Source organism: Culex pipiens, chromosome 1 (genome assembly GCF_016801865.2).
Source record: "Culex pipiens pallens isolate TS chromosome 1, TS_CPP_V2, whole genome shotgun sequence".
NCBI classification, from domain to species: domain Eukaryota; kingdom Metazoa; phylum Arthropoda; class Insecta; order Diptera; family Culicidae; genus Culex; species Culex pipiens.
In genome coordinates, this window is record NC_068937.1 from 24,957,999 (window position 1) to 24,972,015 (window position 14,017).

At 38.4% G+C, this 14,017-nt stretch overlaps 1 protein-coding gene across 2 annotated transcripts in view; it reads right to left on the minus strand.

Annotated features, from left to right (window-relative positions):
- Window positions 1-14,017, minus strand: part of LOC120414518 (uncharacterized) — a 233,335-nt gene that overhangs the window by 102,898 nt on the left and 116,420 nt on the right. Inside the window, exon 1 of one of the 2 annotated variants that reach the window (XM_052706365.1) lies at window positions 827-1,793. The exons of the other annotated variant lie outside the window; for it this stretch is intronic. Within the exon in view, the coding sequence (XP_052562325.1) occupies window positions 827-871 (45 nt within the window). The 5' untranslated portion in view covers window positions 872-1,793. Of the gene's footprint in view, window positions 1-826; window positions 1,794-14,017 lie in introns of those variants that run through there. 2 annotated transcript variants of the gene reach the window in all.

Here is a 14,017-nt window from a genome sequence, read left to right on the forward strand (position 1 = left end):
AATTCTTAAAATTTAATTTTGCTGTGACAAAATTTTCATAAAACCTTGGAAAGCATTTTTTCTTAAACTCGTTTTTTGCATTCAATTAAGTCTGATACAAACTATACTTTCCCAGGCGATAAACAACAATAAAATGTCAAAAACAAGATGCAAATTGAAAAAAAAATATTTAAAAACTAGCGGAATACAACTAATCAAAAGAGCTTCTGAAAATACCAGCGCAAATTTACAGTTAATTTGCTGAAATATTTTCCCCCAAAATCAGAAAGTCCATTCGATCCCGTCAAATATTGACCCAACGGAACCGGCAACCTTCACTCAATATTTGCACAAACACCGTTTGTTTACAAACAGTCCCAATGTGCACCTCAAACGGCGCATCCTTTCCAACAAGAATCGATCACCCCCGCATCCAAAGCAAAACAAAAACCCAACAAAGCTGGCATCCCTTCCCTTTACTCTAAACCCAACAGAGAGCAAAAGAGAAGCGAACTAAAACCGGTCGTTCGAGCGCGCTTGCTAAGATCGTGATCTTGGGCCAGCGTCGCCGACTTGGTCGGCGGCCATCTTGTTTTCTTGTTGGCTTGGGCGCCTTTTTCTTATTGGTCTTCTTGCGACGCGCGGCGATGCTGGAGTTGTTGTTGTTGTTGTTTGGGTTATAACGTTGATTTGCGTATGCGTACTCTGGCTTTAAGCTGGTCGAAGTTCAACGCCGCGGCTTATCTTCCTTTAAGGTGTTGGTGAGGCTCGCGCGCGTAAAAGACGGGGAAATTGAGGTTATCTCGCGACGACTCTCGCATTGACAGGTGAAAGGTGATGTATTTACCTTGCAGGTCTGGAAGAAAGCACCAATGTTGTCGACGGTGTGCATTTTTGCGGGTTCGGTAATTGAGCTGGGAGGTTAATTTTAACTTAATTCTACGGCCGGTGGATCCAAGCAGGCTGCTGCTCGATTCTCATGGTGACAACTGTCGGAGCATCTGCAACGCGGGCTACTTTGATGACGCAGGGGAGGAGGTGTCTGACCCTCGACTCTTTCTTCGTGTTTTTTTTTTGTCTTCAGGTGACTTCGAGAACACAGTACGTTCAACACCTGCTGGTTTTCTCTTCTGCGTCAACTTTGGTGGATTCACATGGCCAGAACGTCTGGGACGAATCCAAGAGATCCAAGCGGCCAGATATAATCGATTCACTGCACAGAGAACCCCTCCGAAGTTTTGTTCACTTGTTCACCGGTGTTGCACTTGTCAGTTTCCCCCTCCGTATTTTTTTCGTTCTGTTTCTTGACTTCTAGCTTCTTCGTCTAACTTCTGTTTACGGTTCCGTCGACCACTTGTCACGCGTTTATGCTTTTTATTGCCCGTTCACATGCGTTATGTTAATTTCCCGTCGTGGTTCACATGGGACCTTCTTCGTGGTCGCCGAACTCTTCTTCTTCGAGGTTGCTGGCCACACTAATAAGTTGGTGCTTCTGCCCAAAAAATTATGAGCCAAGCTCGTCCGAGAAAAATGACCGGATGTTCCTCCGTCGTATATTATGTCATGCATCGGCTGTCGTACACACAAGCACAAAACTCTTCACGGCCAACCGCAGTAGGCCGTTCGATCACCCACGCCGCCAACTTTGATCGGGACGTTTTCAAAATCACTGCCCAAAACACTGACCGTGCCTACATCTAGGAGTCAAACGCGCGCGCGCTCACTACACTGTCAATTCTCGCGCTACACGCTAAACGTAAACAACGTAACCTCAAAAAACGCAGCGCAATCCCACCACACGTCTTATGTTTATGTTGTCGACTTCGGTACTGAGTCGGCGAAACCGCGAGCAGCATAGCCATGCAACGCAGAGATCCAAGCAGGTGAGAACCCGAAGAACGCCCGAAGACGCTCGGGCCACCTTCGGGTGGCGTTCGGGCGTTGGGCAACATGGCCGGGCAGGGTTGCTAGCGCCTTCGGCGCGCCTTGGCAACCCTGCTATTTGAGGTTCTTCTGGACGAAGGGTTTCGACTTGGGCCGATTTAAATGCCTAACATTTCAAAAGTCTTGTGCTGACGGAAATTACAGTGCTGTGTTCGTTAAGCCACCGTCGTCTAGCTTAACCCTTTCAGAGTTAAGCTTGTGTTGGTGACGACCGTCGAAGTCGGGGGGACTGACCAACTTCCCCCCAATCTCGCCGAGTTGATCTTCTAGTCGGAAAGTGACTTGAGGTTTGGCATTTCGGACTTTAAAGTTGCTTTCTTTCTTCGCTGCTAAACATGACTAACATTATGCTTGAACTAGGGGGTTCGTCGCTTGTGCGCGGTAGAGTCACTCCAAGCGTCATTTCGTCGGGCATTTAAATTTTCTGCTGCTGCTTTTTAGCTGACCCATGCAATTTTAAAGGCACTTCGTTGTGTTCTTTATCTTGGTTGTTGTTGTTGCTGTTGAAGTAGCGCATTGTTTTGGATTGACTGTGTTGAAGTTGTTGGTTTGGCGGAGGTGGGCAACTCTTGTCTGATGGTGGGCATTTGCAAGTCGATTCGACGAATTCTAATTTTAGAATTCTTTATTCTGTTGCGTTGAACCCTTTGTTTAGAATGGAACTATAGAAGAGTTTAGTGAATATGAATTTTTGATTTTTTATGCAGCTTTTTAAAGAACTCTTTTTTGACAAGACTAGAATCAGAGCATGCACTAGCGTGAGCAGGGTTAAAAAAACGCATTTCCCTATAAAGTACTGGGCGTCTCCACTGAATGCTCAAAATAAAGGGATCATTCGGTGGAGGAGCATGGTAATTCAGTACCATTGAATATTTTTATTATTCAGCTTTTTGTTTTATTGAATTATGATTTTACAAGAATTTGCATTAACGGAGCACATTAACCAGAGTTTTTGCACCAAGAATTATTTTACAAACTTTTTAGTATCTTCAAAACTACGGGAACTATCGACATAAATTTTTATTAATTCCCTTGAGTAATGTTACAGAATTGCTTACAACAAAGTTTGACCATTTTTATAATCAGACTATTGCAGGATTGGGTCCGTAAGTTTGACAATTTTGGAATAAGAACACAAAAACTTCCTTGGTTGCTGTTTATCTTTAAAAATTCAAATTTTAACCATTTCTTTAGTTTTTTAATCAAAAACATTATTCATTAAAAATGTCTAATCAGATATTTTTGTCTATTTTTCAAAAAAAATATTTGAAATAATATTTCTTCAAAACTCATCACTTATCAATCAACACAAGAAAATTTCTTAAATTTCGAATGATGCTTGGCTTACTAAAATTACTCAAAATGATTAAAAATGTAGTTATGCGACAAGAGAAATTCAATCTAAACCAATTTCTCTGTGGAATAGTCGAGTTTAATGAACAATTAAAAACTTAACTAATAAGAAAAATAGTAAAATGATATGATTCATTTTATGGCTATGGCTCATAATTGGCAAAAATAGAAAGTAAGATTAAAATATTTCAAGTCAATATGTTAAATTTAACACACAAAAATGACAATTTGTGTTAGTTAATTGTTTGAATTTGAGCTGAAAAAATACCCAAAACCTAATCAATCTCAATTCCTGAAAATCCTGTTTTGCTTCAAACAAAATCATAAATTAGTATTTCATTACACAACTCGACAATTTTCAAGTTTCATCAAGGTATGATGAATTTGGGCTGCCTGAACATGCTCCAATCGACAGAATTGAATTTTAGTCAATTCCCTGCCATGCCAATGAATAAAGTCTTATCCATAGATTAATACCCGAAATTTACAATTTTATTTATTGACAGGAATCTCACAAAAAAATCAATTCTATCGATTTGAGTATGTTCAGCGATCCAAATCTATCAAACCTTAAAGAAACTAAAGCGTTTACTGACATCAACTTTAAAATTGTCGAGTTGTGTTACTGGAAACTTTGTTTGTAAACTATACAAGACACACATCTTCGGAATTTCTCTAAAATAAAAAGGAGCAAAACTGTGAGTTTATCCAGTTTGCATAACAAGCTTTATTATAATAGAATACCATCTTAATATTTATACATTTTAATTAAAATATCACGTAGGGCAAATAATTTTCATTTTGTGGTCAATAAGTCTTAGCTTTACTGATAAAAAAGATGGCCAAGATTTTGTTTAACCCTTGCAGATCTCCCACAACAAGTTTAGAGGCAAAAAAATAATTGCAAAAAAAAATGATTGCATCAGTAGAATTTTTCATCGAATACATTGTCAAACGTTTATTCTACCATTTTTTCTGAAACACTTTAAAACTTTTCATAAATTTACAATTTTAAGATTACAGATCAAAAAACAGATTATTTTTCTAATGATGAAATGAAATCATGCAAATTTAGTAAAATTCTGACAATAGTATCGTGATAACTGCACTTGTCGAATTTGATCAAAGTTTTCCCATATTTTAGAGGTATTTGAAAATCAATCCTTCCTCCTTGTGAACAATTGTACAACAAAAAGTGGAGCGTGGACAGTCACCAATACAATTTTCTTCTAAAAACACCTAAAATTAGCATCTAAGTTACAAATTTTAAGTTTTATTAGCAAGGATGCCAGATGCACATATTTGTCTGTGTCTGTGACTTTAAAAAATCATAAATTAATTTTATGTAAATTATTCTGTCGAAACTTATTTCGTTAATCTTCAGATGCATAAAAACGCAATTTCTGATGGATTTCATTGACTGTAAATTGATAAATGTGAAACTTTTTTTTAGACTTTTTTTACAGACATTTTGAAAAACCAGATGGCATCCCTGGTTATTAGAACAGTATTCAAAACATTTAAGGTTTATAGGCATTTTTGTAGAAACAAAGTTCTCAGTTTATTGGTTTTGCTTGAAACAAATATTGTCATTTCCATGATAATGTCTATTTCAAATTAATTTAGGGTAAATTTTGAAGTTTTTATTTACTTAACCTCAAATTAGTAAAACAAACATTTAATTGTAATTTTTATCAAATAAAATGGCCTATTTGATTGAATTTGTACACTTTTAGGCTGAAACTTGCCATAAAAACGTCGTTCCTCAGATGAAAAATTCAAACATATATATTTGAATTATTATTTTTCTGAATGTACAGGGTGTAACAAACTATTTTTCTGGAGTCATCCAATCTAAATATCAAATATCGAAGTACATAAATATCACTTAGATTAAAGCAGGGTTGCCAGATCTTCAAACTATCGGACTTGTTGGAAATGTCGTTCGATACCAAACTTACTATCACATAAGTGATCATAACATGAGACAGGGTTGCTAGATCATCATTTTTCGTGGAGTTTCCCAGTACATGTTTTAAAAATGATTATCTTGGAGCAAATCTTACCCCGGTTGAATAAAATTTAAAAAAAAACATTGTAGATCTATCAATGTCACACTGGTTAACGGTACAGTCAAGACTCGATTATCCGAAGTTTTGATTATCCGAAGTTCGATTACCTGAAGGTTTGTATGGGACTTGGAATAATCGAATCACGAACAAATTTTTTTTTCGTATTTTTTTTATTTTCTGGCTTTTAACATCAAATTCGAGTTCTGCCACCCAATATTAATGAAATTTGAATGGTTGATTGCCTATTAAATTTAAAAATGCATTTTTTCAATATTTCATCACCGCCATTTTGGCAGCCATAATAATCTAAGCACTTTAGAGTAGTTTAGTTGTCAGCTCTACTATAAGAAATAAGACAACGAAAAAAAATATTTTTTTCGTGATTCGATTATCCGAAGTGAAATTTTGCCCAGGCCTTCGGATAATCGAGTCTGGACTTTACCACAATTTAAAAAAAAAAAATACAGTCCAGACTCGATTATATGAAGGCTTCGGGAAAATATCATTCCGGATAATCGAATCACGATAAATAAATAATTTCGCTGTATTATTCTTGATTGCCTACCCCTACACTATTCTAAAGGGATTTTGAATTTTTGTATCCAAGATGGCGGCCAAGATGGCGTTGATGAAATGCTTTTGGTTATTTTTAAGAGCGAGTCCACGAACAGGGCATACCCCTTTGTATGGGACGTCGTTTGGACCTCACCAATCTGCCTGAAATTTTCAGGGGTTGTTTGTACATATAAAACTAGCATCTGGCCAAAATATGAGCACTCTAGGTCAACGGGAAGTGGGGCAAATCGGGACACAAAGTTTGAAGGTTCAAAAACGTCAAAAATCTTAAAATGGCTGTAACTTAGGCAAAATTCAATTAATTTCTAAAATTCAAAATGCATCTGAAAGGGCTTAAAAAATGCAACAAAATGCAGGGAGAAGCATCCCAATTGGTTGAATCTGAAGGGAGTTATTGGCATTTTAGTGAAAAAATAGCATAATTTTCAAACTCAAATAAAAAAGTGTTCCATCCAGATATCAACTCGGTTCGACCTGCAGCTTGTAGGGGACATCTGGGACTACCATCCGAGACTGAGAACGCTTTGGGTAAGGCAGTTTAACATATTAAATAGACACTTTTACTTTTAGTGAATTTTTTGGTTGTACATTTTTGCTCGGGGGACCCCTTAGATCAAATTTTCCGGTGATAATTTTATCATATTCGTGTTCCTGAGACAATTTCACAATAGAAACATGCATAAAAATGTTTATTTTCATCCATTTTAACCCTCTAAAAAATAAAAGTTTAAAAAAATTAAGAAGCTGCTTTTTTCTGGTGTCATCTAGTATCCTTGGAAACGAACTTGATTTTCAATAACTGTGAATATAAGTTTTTTTTGAACTTTTAATTTTTAAAGGGTTAAAATGGATGAAAATAAACATATTTATGCATGTTTCTATTGTGAAATTGTCTCAGGAACACGAATATGATAAAATTATCACCGGAAAATTTGATCTAAGGGGTCCCCCGAGCAAAAATGTACAACCAAAAAATTCACTAAAAGTAAAAGTGTCTATTTAATATGTTAAACTGCCTTACCCAAAGCGTTCTCAGTCTCGGATGGTAGTCCCAGATGTCCCCTACAAGCTGCAGGTCGAACCGAGTTGATATCTGGATGGAACACTTTTTTATTTGAGTTTGAAAATTATGCTATTTTTTCACTAAAATGCCAATAACTCCCTTTAGATTTAACCAATTGGGATGCTTCTCCCTGCATTTTGTTGCATTTTTTAAGCCCTTTCAGATGCATTTTGAATTTTAGAAATTAATTGAATTTTGCCTAAGTTACAGCCATTTTAAGATTTTTTACGTTTTTGAACCTTCAAACTTTGTGTCCCGATTTGCCCCACTTCCCGTTGACCTAGAGTGCTCATATTTTGGCCAGATGCTAGTTTTATATGTACAAACAACCCCTGAAAATTTCAGGCAGATTGGTGAGGTCGATGCGAGATGGGTATGCTTTGCTCGTGGACTCGCTCTTAAGGCAACCAATCATTCAAAATTGACTAAAATGGGGTCGCAGAATTCAAATTTGTTTAAAATAAGAAAAAAAAAATCGAAAAAGAATTGTTCGTGATTCGATTATTCAAGATTCCGATTTTGTTCTTGAAAAATTCTTGAATTCTTGAAATAGGTATAACGTGTCTAAAATATAAAAGATCTGGCAACCCTGCCTCAATAGATGTCCACATAAGAGGTAATGGTGTACTTTTCATTGTTTTAGTAATTTAGATGAACATAATTTCCGATATGTTTGTGTGTTTCATTTTTTTAGGTGGTAAGCAACATTTTCAGTCGGTCGATATACACCCAAAGTTGAAGAACGAGGGGATAGTTCTCACAAAAAGAAACGTGAGGAAAGTACTATTTTGCGAGAGTATAGTCCTCTCGCGTGTTCATTCGTTCATTGGAATAGTTCATCCTATTGAGTGGCTTATATGGACAAATGACCGCCACTTAGTCACCGAACCATGGTGGCCCATACGGCAAAGGCACGGTTCAATATGCCGAAGGTCTTGGGTTCGAGTCTCGGTGCCGGTACTATTTTTTGATAGATGAACTTTTTTTTTGAAGATGAACCCATGAGTAAAGTACTCTCGGTAGTTTCGGGATTTATCCTCTCCGTCGTGTCAACTTGACCATATTTAAACATTTCCCACATCATTTAAATCCCACCAAACGCACCTCTGCCCTGCCAGTTCCGACAATTCCGGTGGCATCCGAAACCGGCCACCACCGGCGTCGATCTCGTTTTGTGGAAGCCCCAACCGCAAATCACCTCATCCACACAAGGGAGAGAAAAGAGAGTGTTGTGGTGCCCTTTAAACGCCACCACCGTCCCAGGGCCTGTAAACTTCACACTGTCATAGCTCATTAGCTGCAGGCTTTCTTCAGTTCCCGGGTTATTTCCTGGTGGGACAATGTTTCACCCAAATGATGACCATTTTTCACGCAACGAGTGCGGTTTCGGAGGGACCACCATTGCAGAACCGGTACTTCATGGGATCTCCAAGATGTGTCATAGACTAGTATTCTAGATGGGTCACAGCTCTAAAGGTGAGCAGGAGAAGTCCATGTGCTGTCTTGAACTTCTCTCTTTAAGGTTGTACTACAGAACAAACAAAGTGTTCTGCGCCAAGTCCATGTGCAGTCTCCCCTTCTCAACTCGTTGTATTTACCCCCTTTTTACTCTACTGTACTCCATCGCACGTTCAAGACTTGCACGCGGTTTTGTGTACATGTTTTCTTTCCTGTTTTCCTTCCAGAAAACTTAACTTCTTCCCCGCTTGTAGTAGTTTTGCTGTTTTCTGTTTTTACCATTTTCTTCGCTGCACGAAGAAGGCATGAAAGCATATGCATCCTCGTGCTGAAAAAGGCTTAAACGCCAAGCGCGCGCTTTTCAAACCTTCCAACTCCACCAGCAAGCGCTCCAAACATGACCGAAAACCGGTTTCCGTACGGGCTTCTTATTCTTCGGGCTCTTACCGCGCAGTGTCCGAGAGGCCAGCAGCACGTTCGGGTTTCTTCGGGGCCTTTGGTCAACTCCAACTCTGCGAAGTTTGCACCTCGAAAAGCCTCGATTATTTAAACGAGCTAAAATATTAAGGCTACCAAAAACAAAGTCTCAAAAAGCTTCAATCGAACATTCGAGCGTTTAGAAGATGATCCGTGAATTGATGATGCAGAACGCGACCTGTTCCAAAGTTCTCTCTGTAAGGCGATTACAGCCCGAAAGATGGAACTAAAGTGCTGTTGTGTGGCTGGGGGAAGGGAATCAACTTCAATTTCCATAACGAACCAAAGACGACGACCAGAGCAGAAGCGGAACGAATTGCGGACACGACCGGGGAGTGTTACATGAACGGATGGTGGAAGGTCCAGAGGGAAGCTGTGCTCGCGCGAGTTGGTCACGATCGAGGAAGAGAAGAGGATTGAATGCGCTCGCCGAACTGACAGCATTTAAGCGGGGGGTGATGCTGTCAGGTTGGATTGCGGAAAATATTGTTGGGGTTGGGTTGAATTAAAATTACATTTCATTTCTTCTTATGAATTTTGGTGATGTATTGATGAATGTGATTAATGTTCTAAGTACTCACCTAGGCTTGAATCTAAATTATCCAATGCGTGAGGAATTAAAAAAAACATTTTTCCAGAATTTTTTTTTTTCGATTTAATTTTTGATATTTTCCAAAAATCTGAAATCTGAAAAAACTAAATTTTAAAAGCTTATTTTAAATATTAATATTCTGCAAAATAATTATTGTGAACAAAAAAGAGACATAAATGGAAATTTAAAAAAACTTACAACAACGCCAAAGAAAAACAAATCGATTGGAAAATCCGTTCTCAGATTTATAAAATACATTTTTTTTATAGCAGCTGCCAAATGTGTAAGGAGTCAGATTTTAAGTCAGATAACATTAAACAAACATAAAACAAAATTAATTGTAAAGTAAATTATTAAAAAACCTCATATAATGGATTGCATTTGAGATTTAAGGATTTGAAAAACCAACGTCACCTCCAGACCCAATCTCTACCACGTTCACGGTATTATTTTAAACTCAACTCAACCCTTTACTGCCCAGGAAAAGTCGTAAAACCCAAGAATTTCTAAAAATTCTAAAGTTTTTCTTTCCAATGCTTTTTGATGCAAAATTTGGCAAAACAAAGAATTTGGAGCCAAACTGCAACGCCTTTAAAAATAATAAAATATATTTGATTCCTAAAATTGTGCTTCACCTCCGTGTAAGCACGAGAGCAAGCAGCAGTCAAGTGCTCAGTGCTCCATCGTTTTTTCGATTTTTTTTCGCCGTAAATTACCGTGATTACCCGCGAGTTTGCTCCTGCAGCATGCCGAAGGCCGGCCGTGGCCGTGGCAGTTCGAGTGCGGCCTCGAAAAACCCGCGAAGTTCCTCTACCGGCCGTGTGCAAAAAGGTAAACAAACCAACGCCGTGTCGACCGCCATCGCGCAGGGGAGCGTGAGCGTAGAAGGCATCGACAAAAAGTTACTACATCCCGGATATGTTCCGAGATCACCGGTGCGAACCCGTTCCGGTACTTCCGGTGCCACGACCAACACGTCAACATCCGCCAACATTCCCATCAGGAACGAGTTCCAGATGCTGAGCGACGACGAAGAAAACAACAACACCGACGGTAGCAGCACTACCGACGACGACGACGACGATCGTCGTGCACGGAAAAAAGTGCCGACGCCAAAAACGAACAACTCTCCAAAGGAACGACGACCACCACCAATTTTCGTTTTGGACACGTTGGCGGACGATGTTGACGAGCAGCTGGAAGGCCTCGTGTACTGCCTCAAAATAGGTAAATCGTCAGTGCAAGTGTTCACATTTGACACTAAGAACTTCGACCTGGTTGTGGAGAAATTGAAGAGTAAAAACTTCAAGTTCTACACATTCGACCCCGTGCAGAAGACAGCCGTTAAGGTCGTCTTGCAGGGGTACCAAGACCGCCCGATCTCCGACCTCAAGAAGGACCTCTCGGGTGCTGGAATAACGCCGCGTGACATAAAAGTCCTCTCGCGGAAGACAACAGTCACAGGTACACACACACTGTACCTGTTGTACTTCGATCGCGGCACCGTCAAGATTCAAGACCTGCGACGAACTAAGGCGTTGGACGGGTTTTGGGTAAACTGGCGGTTCTACTCAAAGTACCCGTCGGACGCAGCACAATGCCACCGTTGCCAGAAATTCGGCCACGGCTCGCGGAACTGCAACCTCCCGCCCCGCTGTGTAAAGTGCGGTGAAACACACCTCTCTGAGGCGTGTGCACTGCCGTGCAAGGCGGACCTGGGGGACAAGGCAGAGCAAACCAAGGCGCGCATCAAGTGCGCCAACTGTGGAGGTAACCATACCAGCAACTACCGTGGATGCAGCGCACGAAAAAATTACCTCGAGGAGCAGGAAAAAAGGATGAAGAAAGCAGCAGCGTCCCACCCTCCTCAGCGAAGTACGAGCGTAACCGTGCCGGCTGCTGGGCAGCGTACGGTTCCCGCGGACAACTCAGCATTCCCCCCTGGCTGGGGGCGATCGTTTGCCAGCGTGGTTGCTGCCGGTAGCGGCAATGCGGCCCAGCAAGAAGTCACCGGGGAAGATCTCTTCACCCTGCCAGAGTTCTTTGCTCTCGCGGGGGAGATGATGTCGAGGTTTCGGAGCTGCCGTAACAAGGTGGAGCAATTTCTAGCCCTTGGGGAGCTGATGATCAAGCACATTTACAAAGGATAAAATACTGTGATTTAGTTATAAGCTTTTTCTCTTTCTTTCCCCTTTCCTTTGCAATTTTAGCAAGTTTTTTTTAATTTTTCTTGCTCTTGTTAGTGCCATAGTTATAGAAATAATTGTTCCAAAATGGATTATGATGCAACACACAGCTGAAAGGAACTCCAAAACTCTGTTATGAATTGCAAAAGAACTGATTGTATCTTGATTATTCACCAATAAAACCGAATTGAAATTGAAAAAAATTGTGCTTCAGATGACAAAAGCCTTAAGTTATACGTCTTTACAAAACGGAAAAGATATTTAGAGGGAAATCTCATAAAAATTTACCTTTTTTGCGAGTTTATGATATTAGGTGGTTTTAGAGGAAATCGTCGAAAAATCGCATTTTGACCATTTTTTTTTCAGGGTCCAATAAACAAAATTGTCAATTTTTGATTTTGGGATGTTTTTGAAACAGCATTGGTACTCAAAAACACTAAAAAAGCAAAAAAAAATGTTTAATGCACCTATAAAAAAAAACTTTTGATATGAAAGTTTAAAAAAAAGTAAATAAAAGTGCTCCAATTTGGCTCCAAATTGAACAAAAATTCAACCAATATTCGCTCCGTGGGTTGCAAATAAAAGATGGCTAGTTTAACGTTAGTTTGGGCAAAAAAACTATAAAGTATATAAAAATCTAGCTCAACATTCGAACAAGTCGTATGAAAACATAAAATGCAGTGTTCACTGTATCTGGACCAGCTTGAAAGGACTTTTAACGAATTTCACTGGAAGTCTTACATATTATACTCAAAAACGGGAATACATTTTTGTTGAATTCTTCTTTATAAGTGAATTAATAACAGACACTATTTTTTCGAAATAAATTACGTTGATTGTTAGGCCAAAATTGCCAAATAACAAAATATCTAACTTTTTTTATGAAATTATTAAATTATGATAATTTGAGTATTTTCAGAAAATGTAAAAAAAATTGAGTAGGTATTTCATTAAGAAAACTCTTAAACAGTGAAAATGCAAAAAAATGTCGAATCATTTGATTCCCATATTGCCAATTATGAAAATATATACTTTTTCAAAAAATACGGCTTCTTGAGAAGATATGTATATTGTATTCAACAAACTCTAAAAAATGAAAATGCATGTAATATTTCGCTTCGATTAATAATTTTGTAAAAATTTGGGTATTTTACAAAAAAAAAAAAACTCTGATAAAAGTAAAATGTCATACAAAATTTTGCTTCGTTTGTTACCCATATAGCAAATTATGAAAATTTAAATATTTTCGAAAAAATATGGTATTTTTCTGTTTTGTATTTATTTTCCCTATATTATCAAAAAACAAAATATTCTTAGTGTAATTTAACATGATATGGACGGATTAATTCGCTTTTAAAAATATTTTAAACATGAGTTATCGTTCGTTAGCGTTGATAAGACTTTGCCAATAGAATTATCGAAATAACGATAAAGATAATGTTAACCGTTATCGCTATCTTTAGACGCTTATATTATCGGCGATAATTTTATCGATTGACAACCCTGGTTTTAAAGCTTTTTCTCTCCAAATCATATTACAAAGGTAATTGGCTTACTTCTAGAACATTTTAGGTCAAAATGCATAATTCATTTGTCTATTGAAATATTTCAGTCTGGCCTCACTAATTTCAGGCAATCTAAAAAAAATTTAAACCTTCTAACTACAAACCCAAATCACGAAAAAAAACACGAAAAAACTCTTTCCAAACCTTCTTCCTTCACCTGTCATCCCATATGGTAGTCGGTCGCGCTGTACCACCATCTGGATCTGGAAGATGATGAAGTGTTACGGCAGGTGTTTGCTTTTCGATGACTCTCGTTTGTTTTAGCCAGAATGAGCTCACGTTGTGAAAAATCTCTTAGTTTGAGGAGTTTTGTTGGTTATTTGGGTGTGTATATTTTGTTAGAAAAAACAAAAATATTTTTTAATTGAATAATAAAAAAATAGGTTTACAGTACAAACAGATTTTGATTTCAATGTCTTAAAAAAAGTGCAAGTCAACTTTTTGCACTGCTGCCCCAAATCGACCATTTCCCTTCAAACTTGTTTGGTCACGGAATGAACTACTTTACGCCCATTCGCGTTTTTTGATTTTCAAAACTGGCACGCGAGAACTTTTTTCTTTCATGACGATTGTTTTTCTTTTATTTCCATCGAAAAACCTCCGCGCGGAGACACGCGTGAAGCCGGCAATTGTTTATGCAAATTTTTCGCTTTTTTTCCAGTTTTTATTTCATTTCTCTCCGCCAAGTTCTTCAGCTTAGTGCCGCACTAACCCTATAATAAGCAAAAGCAGCAGGGAAAAGAAGAAAAGCT